Genomic DNA, 15271 nt, shown 5'->3' on the forward strand with positions numbered 1-15271 from the left:
AGGTCTTGGCATGGGAGTTCCTCAGCCCCAACCTTTCTTAGCAAAGGCAACAGCATCTCATTCACTCCACCATCTGCCCCTCTCCATCCAGAAGCCTCCCCAAATACCAGCTGAAAGCCAAGTTCTTATTTAAAAAGTAGTCATGGGGTTAAAGTGGAGAGAAGGAAGGAGACAAACCCATTGCAACATCACCATGGCCAGGAGGAAGGAGACAGAAGGGCTGCTGGGGCAGAACACTTGGTGGTTTAAGATATGCCAGGAACTGTAGCAACATCCTGCTGCAGACCCAGCTCTGTCACCACCTCCCCAGCCCCCAAACCCAGCGCAGATGGTGAAGACACTTGATGAACACAACACAGAATCATAGAATCAAGCAGGCTGGAAGAGACCTCCAAGCTCAGCCAGTCCAACCTAGCACCCAGCCCTAGCCAAGCAACCAGACCATGGCACTAAGTGCCACATCCAGGCTTTGCTTCAACACCTCCAGGGACAGCGACTCCACCAACTCCCTGAGCTGCCCATTCCAATGCCAATCACTCTCTCTGACAACAACTTCCTAACAACATCCAGCCTAGACTTCACCTGCCACAATCCAAGACTGTGTCGCCCTGTCTCTGGCTGCCTGGCAGAAGAGACAACCCCACCTGGCTACAACCTCCCTGCAGGCAGCTGCAGACAGCAATGAGCTCTGCCCTGAGCCTCCTCTTCTGCAGGCTGCACACCCCCAGCTCCCTCAGCCTCTCCTCACAGGGCTCTGCTCCAGGCCCCTCACCAGCCTCAGTGCCCTTCTCTGGACACATTCCAGTATCTCAACATCTCTCTTGAATTGAGGGGCCCAGAACTGGACACAGCACTCAAGGTGTGGCCTGACCAGTGTTGAGTACAGGAGCAGAATAACCTCCCTTGTCCTACTGGCCACAGTGCTCCTGAGCCAGGCCAGGATCCCATTGGCTCTCTTGGCCACCTGGGCACACTTCTGTGGTGAAGACACACTTTGGCTGAACACACCATGCAAGGAGAGAGTGGCCAAAGCCCCTTTACTGCTTCTCCAGAGCTCTGTTTCTGCAATGGTCTCGCTCTCCAAATGCACCCTAAGGACCTCTTGGGTTTTGCTGTCCTCCACCAGCCGAGCACAGCACACCCAAGCCAGCATCTCCTCCTCCATAAAGGGTGAACAAACACTTTAAAGGCTTCAAAGAAGGAAACAGTGAAAGCTTAAGATGCAGCAGATTGGTCTTTTGTAAGGAATTTAACGACTCCAGCTGCTCAGCACCATTAGCCAGTTTGTCTTGGAGGTTTAACCCTCACCTCAGGCATTGAGCAAACACTTGGGTACCACTGTGAGCTCCAGCAGGAGCAGAGCCTCACTTCCTCCCTGGGGAGCAGGGCTGGGGTGATAAGGAGTCATTAGAAGCTTTTACTACCTGTTGCTATCCAGCAAACCAATTCTGAAGGAGTGCCAGGCAGAGAGCAAGCTCTCTGTGCAAAGAACAGCCTGCCTATACCAGATGCCTTGCCCTGACCTCCCAGGGGCACTCTGCCCTGTGGTCTCACCAGCATCACTTCCCCACCTGACTAAGTGGGAGAGAGGAAAACAAAGCCCTGGGAATTCAGCTGATTCAGAAAGAAGCAAAACTTGTTGAAAGTGAAGGGCAATGGTTCAACCCTTGTCTGAACAGTGCTGGCTCCTGAGGGAGAAGTCTGGGCCCCAAGTGAAGGGAGATGTATCCTGAGCCAAATTCTCCAGCCCTGAAGACAGCTCAGGACTGAGCAGGCACTGGCTGATTTTTCATTGCAACACATTTAGCTTTAATCTTTACCCTACTCCTTCTACAGCATCCTTCATAACTTCATAACCAAGTCTCAGGGTACTCTGTCCTCTTCCTAAAGCACCCAAAAAGTTCCATCCCCTGTCCATTGCAGAGCTTCCAAACAGCCTCAGGAGCCATTGCCAATGCCTCTGAGCAGGGAACCAGCTGAAGTCTCATCCACTTTCAGCTCTCCTGACCCTGCTCAACTGATCCAGTGGAAGAACAAGCAGCATTTTGCACTTGTACAAGCTCTGACAAAGTGTGTCCACCCCAGTGCAGGGACACCCCTTTTGCAGGATGCAAACCCTACAGGCAGCAGCATTAGCCAGGAGCTGAGACCCCCTCTGAGTTCATCATTAGCACAAAGAACCACAGAATCAACCAGGTTGGAAGAGACCTCCAAGATCAGCCAGTCCAACCTAGCACCCAGCCCTGGCCAGTCAACCAGACCATGGCACTAAGTGCCTCAGCCAGGCTTTGCTTCAACACCTCCAGGGACAGCAACTCCACCACCTCCCTGGGCAGCCCATTCCAATGCAAATCACTCTCTCTGGCAACAACTTCCTCCTAACATCCAGCCTGGACCTCTCCCAGCACAACTTGAGACTGTGTTCCCTTCTTCTGTTGCTGGTTGCCTGGCAGAAGAGACCAACCCAAGCATGTAGCTATCCTAAACCTCACAGGACAAGCATGCAGTGGAATGTGCTCTCCTGCACGGTGCAAAGAGCTGCATGAAACCAGGACACAACAGCTCCTCCCCCCATCTTCATGGATTTAAAGCAGGATACAGTTGTGTACTTTTCCCATATATTGCACCTGGTGGCCACCCTCATCACCACTCCATCCTGCCCTTTGCAATGAAACAATTTCACTCTCCTCATCTCCTTCCCCCACTTCAAAAGGCAGCAGAGATGAAGACCAAGGCATCAAGAAGTGGGGTTTGTGGTGCAACTGTTTAGCCTCCCTGTTGGGAAACATCAGCTTTGGGCAGCTGATCAGATACACCCTGGGCCCCATCCAGCAGCTTGTAACAAGGGTCACTATCAAGGTCAACACAGACAAGAGACTTTGGGGTAGCAAAAGAAAAATGCAATCAGCTTCCAAAGGCTTCAGCTTTAGCCCCTAGCCCTCCACTGCATCCTGCAAAGGGTCTGGGAGCCCTGAAAAGAGCCTGGACATGGGCAGGCAGAGAGCAGGGAGCGGGGCCAGGCTTTCAGCCATCTGACACTGCTGCTGTTTTATGTCTTTGTTCTTCACTCTAACACTTCCATTTGCACTGGAAGTGCCACACCATAACATCAAGCAATCTTCTTCATAGCAGAGGATGTGTTTGACTGTAGCTGACAGGTGAGGCTCAGAAAGCAAGGCATCAGGACAAGCTGATGCTGCAAGGCTGGACACAGCTCTACCCACTCTTCAAACCCAAAAGCCTCACATCCCTTACAACCACAGACAATCTTCTCTTCCACCACAAGAAATAACAAACCTTCACAGCTCCTTCAAAGTTTCAGAAAGCATCTTTCTTGAGCCATTCTGGTGTTTTCAGCTGTTAAAAAAAAACCACCCTATCCAACAGCTTTTGAGTTATTTATTTATTTGGCACCACTCATCATGGGGAGGATGGCTTATTCAATTCTGAAACACTCAGAGGGTTGGCAGCACTGCAAATTAAGCCCCTGGGCTGAGACAGGAGGTCACACCTGAGCTGTTTGCAAAGTGTTGCCAGTGAAAAGAACAAAAGCAGAAGCGTGAAGGGAGTGGGGGGGGGGGGGGGGGGGAGGGAAGAAATAGGAAAGGGGAGGGAGGAAAATGAATCAAAATCAGAATGCAGACAGCCTGAAGCTGCATTCAGCACTGGCAGAGCCATCCTGGGGCGAGGAGGAAACACTGGTTTATTAAACCTGTGATAGAAACCAGTCTGAATCCAGCTCCTGTCAGGGCAGAGCTGCAGGAAGAGCAGAATTCCCCCATCCAGGAACATCCACTTACCAGTGCTGGGAGGAGCAGGTCGGCCAAGTAGACAAAAGCTGCTCCCAGAGCAAAGCCCACGGCCACCGGGAAGAAAGCGAAGGCGCCGAAGCTGCCGGACTCCTCGGCCATGTCGATGGCTGGGGCCAGCAGGGACCAGTAGGAAGCAGCCAGCATGACCTGGGAGACAGAATGGGAGCAGTGAGAGCCACATAAACACCAACACTGCCTTCAGTTTTGGGGTACCCAGTTTAAGAGGGACAGGGATCTGCTGGAGAGGGTCCAGCAGAGGGCTGTGAGGATGATGAGGGGACTGGAACACTGCCTGATGAGGAGAGGCTGAGGGATCTGGGGCTGCTTAGTCTGGAGAAGACTGAGAGGGGATTTAACCAATGCTTATAACTGAGGGCTGGGGGTCAGGAGTGGGGGAACAGGCTCTGCTCACTGCTCCCTGGGACAGGACAGGGAGCAATGGATGGAAGCTGCAGCACAGGAGGTTCCAGCTCAACACAAGGGGGAACTTCTTTCCTGTAAGGGTCCCAGAGCACTGGCACAGGCTCACCAGAGAGGTTTTGGAGTCTCCTCTGGACAATTTCAAGGCCTGTCTGGATGCATTCCTGTGTGACCTGAGCTAGATTGTATGGTCCTGCTCTGGCAGGGGGGTTAGACTCAATCATCTCTTTGAGTCCCTTCCAAGCTCTAACATCCTATGACCATCCTGTGATCTTGACCCTGGCCAGCAGCCCACTTTTAGAATCACATAATGGTAGGGGTTCGAGGTGCCCTCTGGAGATGATCAAGTCTAGCCCCCTTGCCCCAGCAGGATCACACAGAACAGGTCACACAGGAATGCATCCACAAAGGTCTTTAAAGTTTCCAGAGAAGGAGACTCCACCACCTCTCTGGGCAACCTGCTCCTGTGCTCTATCAGCCTCAATGGCTGATAAAGAAGTTTTTCCTCACGTTGGAGTGGAACATCTGTGTTGTAGTTTGTACCCATTGACCCTTGTCCTATCACCACTGAAAAGAGACTGTCCCCTACTTCTGGGCACCCACCCTTCAGATATGGATAAGATGCCCTCTCAGCCTGCCCTTCTCTAGGCTAAACAGCCCCAGGTGTCTCAGCCTTTCCTCATAGAATCATAGAATCAACCAGGTTGGAAGAGACCTCCAAGATCATCCAGACCAACCCAGCACCCAGCCCTATCCAGTCAACTAGATCATGGCACTAAGTGCCTCATCCAGGCTTTTCTTGAAGACCCCCAGGGATGGTGCCGCCACCACCTCCCTGGGCAGCCCATTCCAATGGGAAATCACTCTCTCTGTGAAGAACTTCTTCCTAATATCCAGCCTATACCTACCCTGGCACAACTTGAGACTGTGTCCCCTTGTTCTATTGCTGGTTACCTGGGAGAAGAGGCCAACCCCCACCTGGCTACAATGCCCTTTCAGGTAGTTGTAGACAGTAATAAGATCACCCCTGAGCCTCCTCTTCTCCAGGCTAAACAGGCCCAGCTCCCTCAGCCTCTCCTCATAGGAGAGATGTTCCACTCCATCATCCTCATTGCCCTCTGTTGGATATTCTCTAGCATATCCCCATCCCTCTTGAACTGGAAGCCCAGAACTGGACACAATATTCTAGATGTGCTCTCACTGTGGCAGAGTGGGTGGGCAGGAGAACCTCTCTCGACCTGCTGGCCACGCTCTCCTTAACACAGCCCAGCACAGCACTGAGAAATGTACGAGGGATCAGGAGCCAGTGGGGACAAATGAAGCAAGCCTGGAGACAGCAGTGGGAGGGACGCTAGAAGGAGAAGCTGACTCCACCTCTCCATCCAGACACCCCTCCAAGTCCCACCATGCAGGACGCTCAGAGGAGATGCTGCAGGGCAGAGCAGGAGTAGTCACCCACGGAAGAGAAGCGTGTAATAAACTACTACATTTGAAATCACTTCTAAGTAAGGCAGGAGATGCCAATTGCTGGAGACACCAGTCCCTGAGGGCTGGTGTAAATCTCAGCTCGCCGTGAGTTAGAAGCAGGCAGGCTGTCAAGTCAGGCTTAACCACAGCTGTCAAACTTCATACTTCAAATGCCACCTCCTTTAAAAAACAACCACACACCCCCAACGTGCAAACACAGGCAACAGGGAAAGGCTTTGCAGAATTACATTGTCAGCTCAAGATAGCATCTCCCCATGGGAAACAGAGACCTGACACTGCTCAGCCTCCAGATCCCATCACCACTCAAGTCAGCAGTGGAGCTCCCACCAGCTCTGCTGTACACAGGCTCTGGGGGAAGAAGATGACAGAGTTTAAAGTCACCCCAGCCTCACCAGCTGAAGAGGCAAACTGCTGGGCTGCAGGAAGCACCTGTGCTTGTTTGGGAAGCAAAAGCACTACACTTCTTTAGACAGGAGGACTTGGTGGAGGAGCTGGAAGTCATTGACCTGCAGCAGCCAACAGAAGGGAAAATGTCCTTGAGCCTCCTCTCAAATCACCTCCGAGCTCAAGTGTGGGCTGAGAGATATGGAGGTGCTGGAGCAGGTCCAGAGGAGGGCAACAAAGCTGGGGAAGGGCTTGGAGAATAAATCTTATGAGGAGCGACTGAGGGAGCTGGGGATGGTTAGTGTGAGGAAGAGGAGGCTGAGGGGAGACCTCACTGCTGTCTACAGCTACCTGAAGAGACAGCGTGGAGAGGCTGCTGCTGGGCTCTTCTCACAGGTAATGGGAGACAGAACAAAGGGGAATGGCCTCAAGCTGAGGCTGAGGAGGTTTAGATTAGGCATTAAGAAAAAGCTTTTCATGGAGAGAGTGGTCAGGGACTGGAATGAGCTGCCCAGGGAGGTGGAGGTGTCACCCACCCTGGACATGTTTAAAGGTCATTTGGCTGTGGTGCTTAGGGCTATGGCTTAAGGTGGATCTGGTAGGGTAGGATATGGGTTGGACTTGGAGATCCTGAGAGGCTTTTCCAACCTGGGTGTTTCTGTGATTCTGTGATATGAGCTCGCCTGGAAGCAGCCAAGGTTTTGCTCAAGGGTGCCAGCTCCTGCCCACCCTGTGCAGCGTCAGAGCTGGTACTTGCCCCTCTGGTTTGGCAGCATCCCTTATGAGATGATGCTTGTGCACTAAGAAAAGGGTGGGGACTTCTGCCAGCCCCCTGATTTCAGTCACAAAAATCACAACAGTCTGTGTAATCATCCAGCTGGTGACAGGAGCCCAGAGCCCACCAACGTCACCAGGCAAGCTGGTGTCAAAGGCAGGAGCAAAAAAGACAAAGCCTGCCTGGGCTCTCCTCAGATCAATAAACCATGAAGCCACTTTGGTAGAGGGTCCAATTTTCTGCACAAAGCCTTTCCCTTACTCAGCCCAGCCAAGACAGGGAGCTGGGGACTCACAGTGCCAGCTCGCTGGCACCAGCACATGCACCTCCTGCCAAACTGGATTTGGACATTTTAGCAAAGAGACTTTGTGCTCCAGAGCCAAAATGCAACAACACTACAAATCTACCAGCTCTTGGGAGAACAAGCTGTGGTAGGTGGAGGAGGAGAAAGCATTCAGAAGGCAGCTGCAGATCTAAAGCAGCCCCAGGTTGTGGAGAGCCCAAACTCCTCCCTGGGACACATCAGCACAACCAGAGACAAAACCAGGGCACAGCACTGATATGTAAAGGCATCTGCCAGTAGAATCATAGAATCAGTCAGGGTTGGAAGGGACCACAAAGATCAGCCAGTTCCAACCTCCCTATCATGGGCAGGGACACCCTACCCTAGATCAGGCTGCCCACAGCCTCATCCAGCCTGGCCTTAAACACCTCCAGGGACAGGGCCTCAACCACCTCCCTGGGCAACCCATTTCAGGGTCTCACCACTCTCACGGTGAAGAACTTCCTCCTTTCATCCACTCAACTGTCTTGTGCCACAGGAGGTGACTGAGCCCAGGGCTGTGTCCTCACACCAAAGGGAAGCCTTCCAAATGGGCCAGGCAGCAGGATTTATAACCACACTGTGCCCCAACACATCCCCCCCCCCAGGCTCACCAGGTCTTCATCACTGACCCCTGGGCATCTCATTCCAGGCAGGGACTCCATGTGGGTGCCCTGTTTGGGCTCTCCCAAATGCTGGGGCACCAATGCTCTGCCCTCTCCAGACCATGGAGCCAGCACTGCCCCAGCTCAGCCCACACAGCTTCAGAGCTTTTCTTCTGCAAATGCAGAATAAACAGGGTGAGGATAGGAGGTCTGGGCTGGATGTTAGGAGGAAGTTCTTGCCAGAGAGAGTGATTGGCATTGGAGTGGGCTGCCCAAGGAGCTGGTGGAGTCACAGTCCCTGGAGGTGTTCAAGAAAAGCCTGGATGAGGCCATAGTCTGGTTGATTGGACAGGGCTGGGTGCTGGGTTGGACTGGCTGAGCTTGGAGGTCTCTTCCAACCTGCTTGATTCTATAGGATCTTCACCCCCAGTCACAACTGGTCCTGCTGGGCCCCAGGGCAAGTGAGAGAGGCCCTGTACAGCCAAGTTAAAACTAAAGCCCTCATCTTGCCCACTGGGAGTAGCAACATCTCAACACACTCCTGCATGACCAAGCTGGGAATGGCAGCTCTAAGGGAAGCAGCCACATGAAGAGGGTGTGGATCAGAAAGCTGAAGGTGATTACAAGCAAAGGATCCCTTCTTGGCAGGGTGGGAAGGAAAAGTGGTCAGTGAGGGGCTGGCAGAACACTTTCCCCCTCAAACCTTTTAGCTTGACTTCATTAAGGCTCCAGCAATGAGAGCCAGCCTCAGTAGACCCTTGCAAATTGCTGATGCTGTTTTAAGCAGTACTGAGAGGGAATATTCAATTTTCTGCTTCACCTGGGACAAGAAGAAATCAAATCACGACCCATGAAGAGGCATAGCCCTGCAAGGCTGCAGGGAAGGAGAACTGCAAGAGCAGCACCTCCAGGATAACACCAAGCCACCAGAGAACATCTGAAGTACTGTCTTCTTTCAGAATATCAAGATTTAAGATAAAAGCCAGAATTCCACATCAGATGCCCATGCAAGTGAAGCCTTGTCTCCATGGAAACACATCACCTCAGAGGCTTTCGCGTAGCAAACCCTCTGTTATCCATGATTTCCAGAGAGGACACTGAGGCAGCAAGGAGCTAAATGCTCAGACTCTCCAGCACAGGTACCAGGCTGAAGGAAGCTGATCTCCTCTGTGCCATTAAAGCCAGCCACGTGGGTGCCCCTCACCCAAGATGACATTTGTGCCATCAGATGTGGTCAGCCTGAGCCATGCCAAAAGGAGGTTTTGCTTGGCAGTTGGGATGTTCCCAGCACATGCAGGCAGCTCTCCCAGCATGCAGCAATTTGACCTCATGCCCAGGCTTATTCTGGCTTCCCTCCTGATCAGAGGATACATCTGCAGTGAAGGCAGCACCAAGCCACAACCTTCTGGATCCCAAACTAGCATTCTGCATCCCAGATCAGCCTCTCTGAGGTCACCTGGCCACCCCTGTCCCATATCCTCCTCATGGCTCAGCAGTGGTAGAGTTTTCTTAATCCTAGGGGTTATATTGCTTTGCAAGCTCCCAGAAAACAAGCAGGCAAATGGTTACCAACAGGACAGAGAATTGTCTGTTACTCTATTTCCACAGTGACCCTGGTCCCAGAAAGCTCTGTGCTCACTGCCTGGAAGACAGACTGTCAGGGATCCTGAGCTAAGCACCAAAACAGCAAGATTTGAAGCAGCTACCTGCCTCTCAAAATGCAGGGTGGGGGGGGGGGGAAGATTTTCTGGCTCTGACAGAGCAGAGAGGAAGTTTAATTAAACCCATCAGGCCAGATTTTGGAGCACAAATGAAGAGAAACTCAAGTTCTGTCTCTATCCCAGTGCTTGGAGAAGCAGCCTGGCTGTACAAGCAAGAGATCTGCATCAAAGACACAGTGTTTGAAACAGAGCTGCCACAGAGCAAGAGCAGTGTCCATGATCAGAGCTGTGTGAAGAAACAGCTGAAGAGAAGAAGAAAGAGAAAACAGCACAAGCAGGCATCAAACCCAGCTGCTTTTTTCCCCCCTACATGAAGCCTAACTGTCAAACTGGGAATAACCCAGCCCCTTGTCAGACACAAAGCTGCTAGGGGGCATGTGGAGCAAACCAAGTAAAAAGGGAAGCTAAAAGTTCCACTCTCTGGTGCTTTTGCTACGTTACTGCCAACCAAGCCCTCGATCACCCAGCCAGGACCTGCTCCCAGTGAGCCCAGCAGCCCTAGAAACAACCTTGGCACAGTCCCCTCTGGATCTCTGGCATCTTCCTCTGGAAAAGCTGGTCCTGGCCACACAGGATCAGGGCAGGGCTGCAGAAACCCTGGGTGACAAAGACACCTCACCCCAACCAGCACCTGCTTTGGCAGCTGAAGTCCTTCAAGATGGCCTAGAAACCTTCACAAAGCACAGCTCGTGGGTGGTTGGTGCAGCAGCACCTTCTGCCAGCTGGACCTGTCACCACAAGGTGCCCACACTGACATCCCCACCCAGGCACTGCAGCAACCCCAGGAAAAACAACTCCCCTCTGCTGCTCCGAGCACAGCAAATTGAAAGAAGCTGGGGGAACAGCAAGTGTTTGCAGGACTTCTGCTGACCCAAGCCAAGCCACACCTCTGCCACGTAGGGATGACTCAGTGGCCTGGCAGGGTGACACAGTGGCCACAGCAAGAACAGCACCGTGCCATGATGGGGCACCACCAGAGCCCCTCGGCTGGGGCACAAACACCTTGCCATGCCCCAATATCCCCCTGGCTGCAGGACAGTTGTGCCAGGGGACAGCAGTGCCACGGCAAGAGGACAGCACAGCCCACCCAGTCCCCAGCAGCATCTCCCAGCCACCAGAGAAGTGGCTCAGCCTCGGCTTGCAGGGCCAAGGGTGTGTCTGCCAGAGACACACTCAGCTCAGAAACCAAACCTCAGAGGAAAGCTCCAGAACAGGCAATTCCTAACACGAGAGATTTCATTTCCAAACGATGGCACAAGAAGCCACTCCAGCAGGCAGGGGGAATTATTCACACCATGAGCAGGTTGCAGGCACATTCCAGGGAAGCTTGTCAGAGAGCAAACCAAGCTTTGGAGCCTTTCGTGTCAACCACCAAGGCAGGCAGCTGGGTTGGCTCCCAGCACTGAGAACAGCAGATCTGTGATCTCCAGAGCTGCAAATGCTCCAATTGTGCCTTGATTAGAGGCATCACAGTGTCTGGGGGTGCACAGGGAGAAAGGACTCCATCCTCTGCTCCATACCCAGCCTTGGCATGAGCAGAGTTGCCAGGCTCTGCTGGACACATCGCCCACACTGCTGAGCTTGCGGTTCACCCAAAGCCTGACAGTACTGCCCACGTCCTAGGCACCAGCTGCACAGCCAGGATGTAGTGAGTGGGGCCTGGCAGAGCCCTCTGCACCCACTACACACCCTAAGAAGATGCAGCTTCCACACAGAGCACATCCCCCAAGCTCTGCTGAGGGAGAACAAATGTGATCCAACAAGTCTGAATGAGCCTTCACCTGCTCCCCATCACATCAAACAGCTGGGCAGCAGGAGAAGCTCTACATTCACCAGCCCAAACACAATTTCAAGCCACACAATTTCACATCTTCCTTCAAGGAAGATGCAATATGCCCCAGGTTTAGTGTTCAGTGTGAATGTAGAGCTGGGGTACCTTTATTCCCCCTTTGCTTAAAAGCACCCACACTCTGCAGGACAATGAGAAGCTCAAAGCAAGCTGTGCACATTCAGCCTCCAGGACAAAGCCTCTTCTGCCTATCTTCACCACACCTGTGCTCCAAGAGTGATACAGAAACCCAGGGAAATTAGAAGAGTTTAATCCAAGAAAGCCAAACCCAACGTGGGCAGCTTGATGTCCTCATGCCACCACCCACCTCACCGAAGAGGCACCAAGACATAACAGGACCTCACCACCACTGTGCTCTTCCCTGCTCCACCTGCACCTCAGGCAATTACCCAAGAAACACTAACATGAGTGGGCAACCAAATGAAGCATGATGTGGGCAGGAGAACACAGGCAGAGACAAGGAGTAGAAGGATGCTGTACTTACCCCTGCAGCAAAGCCTAAGCTCCCATCTAGGATCCGCCTCTGCAAAGAACCAAACACAGACCCACACCATTTACCAAATGCCACCATTTGCTCCAGGCAGAAGCAGCAGAGGGCAACCACCCTGCACAAGAGTGAAGCCAGCTGCTGTGCTGCCATGCTCAGCTTTCTTCTCCCCATTTCTGCACTCCAAGTGCTCTCCACTTTGAGGCAACAGCCATGCCTCGCAGGCAGAGGAGCCCAGCACCCTGAGGTGATGGCATCCCACGAGCACCAAGAGCTCCCTCAACCCCACCAGCACTGCCCAGAGTGGGCTTGGCCCATCCAGTGCCCACACCAAAGGATGTGGGGAAGGTAAACCAGCAGCTCTCTTGCCCACCTGTGCCTGCTGCCCTGCATTGCCCCTCTTGAAGATTTTGTGACTCCTCTTATTAGAGGCTGCTATAAACAAAGCCATCAGTCTTTGCAGTAACCCAGCACAGACCCTGCCCACTTGACTCCCAGCAGAGCTCTATTTCTTTAGCACATCACCCTCCCCCAGGAAGAAACCCAAAGTGCTGCTGCAAAGGGAATCTCGCTTGGCAGCCAACTCCTGAATAAATCATCAGAGGAGAGAGGCATAAATAATAAATCCATCCGGGCAATTTCTGAGCAGAACAGCAAGAGAGGGCTCTAATTTTGGAGTGCAAGATGACTTCACCACCAGCACTTTGCTGCTTGGGAGCACGGGCTGACCCAAATCTGGCACTGGAGGCCTGGCAGCAAAAGCAGGTTAAGGAGAACCACCTGCTGTTCCCAACACAGAGCCCTGCCTGCAGCTCTGCCCCATCTCCTGAGCACCAGGGGCTTTGCTACAGCACATACCACAGCCCAGACTCAGGAATTTGATTTCCTCCTCCTATTCTGTGTTGACACAGGAGAGAAATAAGCTGGATTTTCTCTCCTCCTGCCCCAGGACGTCCCAGGCACAACATCAAGTCCCTCATGTTTACGACAAGGCAGCCAAACCCCGCCACAAGCACAGTGCAGCCCTCCACCCCAGACCTTGGTGTCCTCCTGGGGGTGGAAGACACCACCCTAGAACCCACCTGCCCACTGGAGAAGACAAACACCAGTGCTGAGCCAGCTGCTGTCAGCCCCCAGGTGAGGAAAGTTCCCAGCACCGACTGGATCACCGGCCCATGCCCCGGGATCATGCTGACCTAGGAGACACAAGGTGCATCAGGAGAAGCTCCTGCTGTTGCAAGACAGGGTAACAAATTATCCCCTGCTCTATGAGGGAGTGCCCCAAAAAAACCCTCCCCACCAAAGAGGGCAGAACAAGCCTAACCACCCTTCCTGCACTGTCTCTCTAAGATGTTGTCCTAAGGAAGGCTTTGTAATTGAACTCAAGCTCAGAGGAGCAAGAAGGAGAGATGGAATCACTACACCCCACCTAGTGCACAACCTCAGGATGACTCTGGACTCAGCTCCCCAAGCCAGCACTGGGACAGAGCAGGAAGAAATGGTGCTCAAACCTCACCAAGCGAGGGGGACGTTTTGTCCCACGTCCCTGGTCGGTTCCTGGGCACATGTCTCATGTCCCACTTCTTGGTGGCTGAAATCCAGTTCTGCTCGTGCTGTAAGGCAAACGCCCTCACAGCATCTGGCTAAAGGTGTCTTGGGACTAGGCAAAAAGGGGACCGAGTAGCAGGGAAGGGTCACCAAAACACAGCTCGTGGCTGTGCTCAAGAGGCTGCTGAGGACCAGAGGAAGGTTATCCGAGCACACAGTGCACTGGGAAAAGGGCCCAGGGTGCAGCACCGCTGGCAGAATACACACACATGTATAAAAATAGGCATATAAATACATCAAATATTTACATGCCCATACATAAATACATCTAAGCCCAGATGTATTTATACATCCACATAAAAACACATAAGAAATGCACACACCACTGCCTTCTTGACCCCTCTAAGCCCTCTCTCATCCCCAACCTTACCCCAGGGCTGCTACCACACCCTGTCGGGTGGGTGCCCGAGTCTGACCCTCCCTCAGTTGCCCAACTCCAGAGAGGAGACTCTCCCTCTCTACAGCCCCAGGTCTCACGGGCCCCAGAGGAGACCCAAACACCTCAAAGGGTCCCAAAGTGGGACTCAAGCACCCTGCTGAGCCCAAAAGGGTGGTCTCAAACACCTCACCATACCTCAAAGCAGGACCCAGACACCCCCTCGGGACCCAAAGGATGATCCCCGACACCTTACCAAGCCCCGAGGTGAGACCCAAACACCCTTCTGGGCCCCAAAAGGGAGTGCCCAACACCCTCCTGGGCCCCAAGGTGGGACCCGAACATTCCCCCGGGCCCTAAAGCGGCCATCACCAACACCCCACCGGCCTCCCCCAAACCTTACCGGGGGCACCTCAGCCCTGGTGCCGTCGCCCTGCACCCCCGGTCCTTGCAGCCGCCGTGCTGCCCCCGCTCCCCGCCCGGCGCTCCCCGCCGCGGCCCCGCCGCCACTTCCTGGTGCCGCCGCACGTGTCGCCGCCGTCGCCCCGCCCACCGCCGCGGCCTCCACCAATGGGAGCGCGGCGGGGGCGGGCCGCCCTCGGCTCTTTGGTTTGGGTAGGGGAGGAGGCGGGAAAGGGAAGCGGGCGGGCGGCGCGGGCGGGCGCGGCAAGAGCTGTCGCTGCCATCCCCTCCCGCCACTGCCACCCCCTCCCGCCACTGCCATCCCCTCCCACCACTGCCACCCCCTCCCGCCACAGCCATCCCCTCCCGCCACTGCCATCCCTTCCCGCCTCCAGGAAAGGTGATACGCTTCCTACCCCCTAGGCGGCTGGACTGTTTGAGTTGGGTTCCCTGAGAGCATCCCTTCCTACTACCCAAAGCATGCCCCTGCCATCGGTGTGATGAGTTGTGTCCGTGCAGCGCAATCAGCCATGAGCAACACCCAGGGGTTGTACCTTAATGATCAGCACAAGGTAGTCTGCTGGAAACAACTGCCCCACCCATCATTGCTGGCATCTATCCTCACCGCAGCCTTAAGATGGCTCATTGGGTACCACTGTCTCCTCAAACACTCCTTGATGCCCACTCAAAGCCTCGTCGTGGGGTCACACTGTGGCCGAGACTGCAAACATGGTTGGGCTGCCTGCAGAAGCAGCTCCTCCCTAGCAGCTCAGCCGTACTGGCAAGAGGGAGAGGTCAGCCAAGGTGCAGAGGGAGCCAGCCCACCCTCGGGTCTTGCTGGTGCCTCCTACTTGTGCCACGCCAGAAGATACAGGGGGGTGGCCAAGGGACACATCCAGCTCTTTTTCAGCATAACATGTCTTTATTAGATTGGTTATCTCTTAACAGCCTTTGATCAGCCTCCCCTGCCACAGCTGGGAAAGGTCACGGCCATTTGAAACCTCCCTGATTTAGGATTTAAT

At 53.8% G+C, this 15271-nt stretch overlaps 1 protein-coding gene across 1 annotated transcript in view; it reads right to left on the reverse strand.

Annotated features, from left to right (window-relative positions):
* Positions 1 to 14356, reverse strand: part of SLC39A11 (solute carrier family 39 member 11) — a 141904-nt gene extending 127548 nt beyond the window's left edge. Inside the window, exons 1-4 of the mRNA XM_064150660.1 lie at positions 14251 to 14356; positions 12946 to 13059; positions 11861 to 11899; positions 3801 to 3959 (exon numbers count right to left, since the gene is read on the reverse strand). Of these exons, the coding sequence (XP_064006730.1) occupies positions 3801 to 3959; positions 11861 to 11899; positions 12946 to 13053 (306 nt within the window). The 5' untranslated portion in view covers positions 13054 to 13059; positions 14251 to 14356. The remainder of the gene's footprint in view (positions 1 to 3800; positions 3960 to 11860; positions 11900 to 12945; positions 13060 to 14250) is intronic.
* Positions 14357 to 15271: the final 915 nt, after the last annotated feature.

This window comes from Pogoniulus pusillus, chromosome 11, assembly GCF_015220805.1.
Source record: "Pogoniulus pusillus isolate bPogPus1 chromosome 11, bPogPus1.pri, whole genome shotgun sequence".
In the NCBI taxonomy this organism is placed as follows: domain Eukaryota; kingdom Metazoa; phylum Chordata; class Aves; order Piciformes; family Lybiidae; genus Pogoniulus; species Pogoniulus pusillus.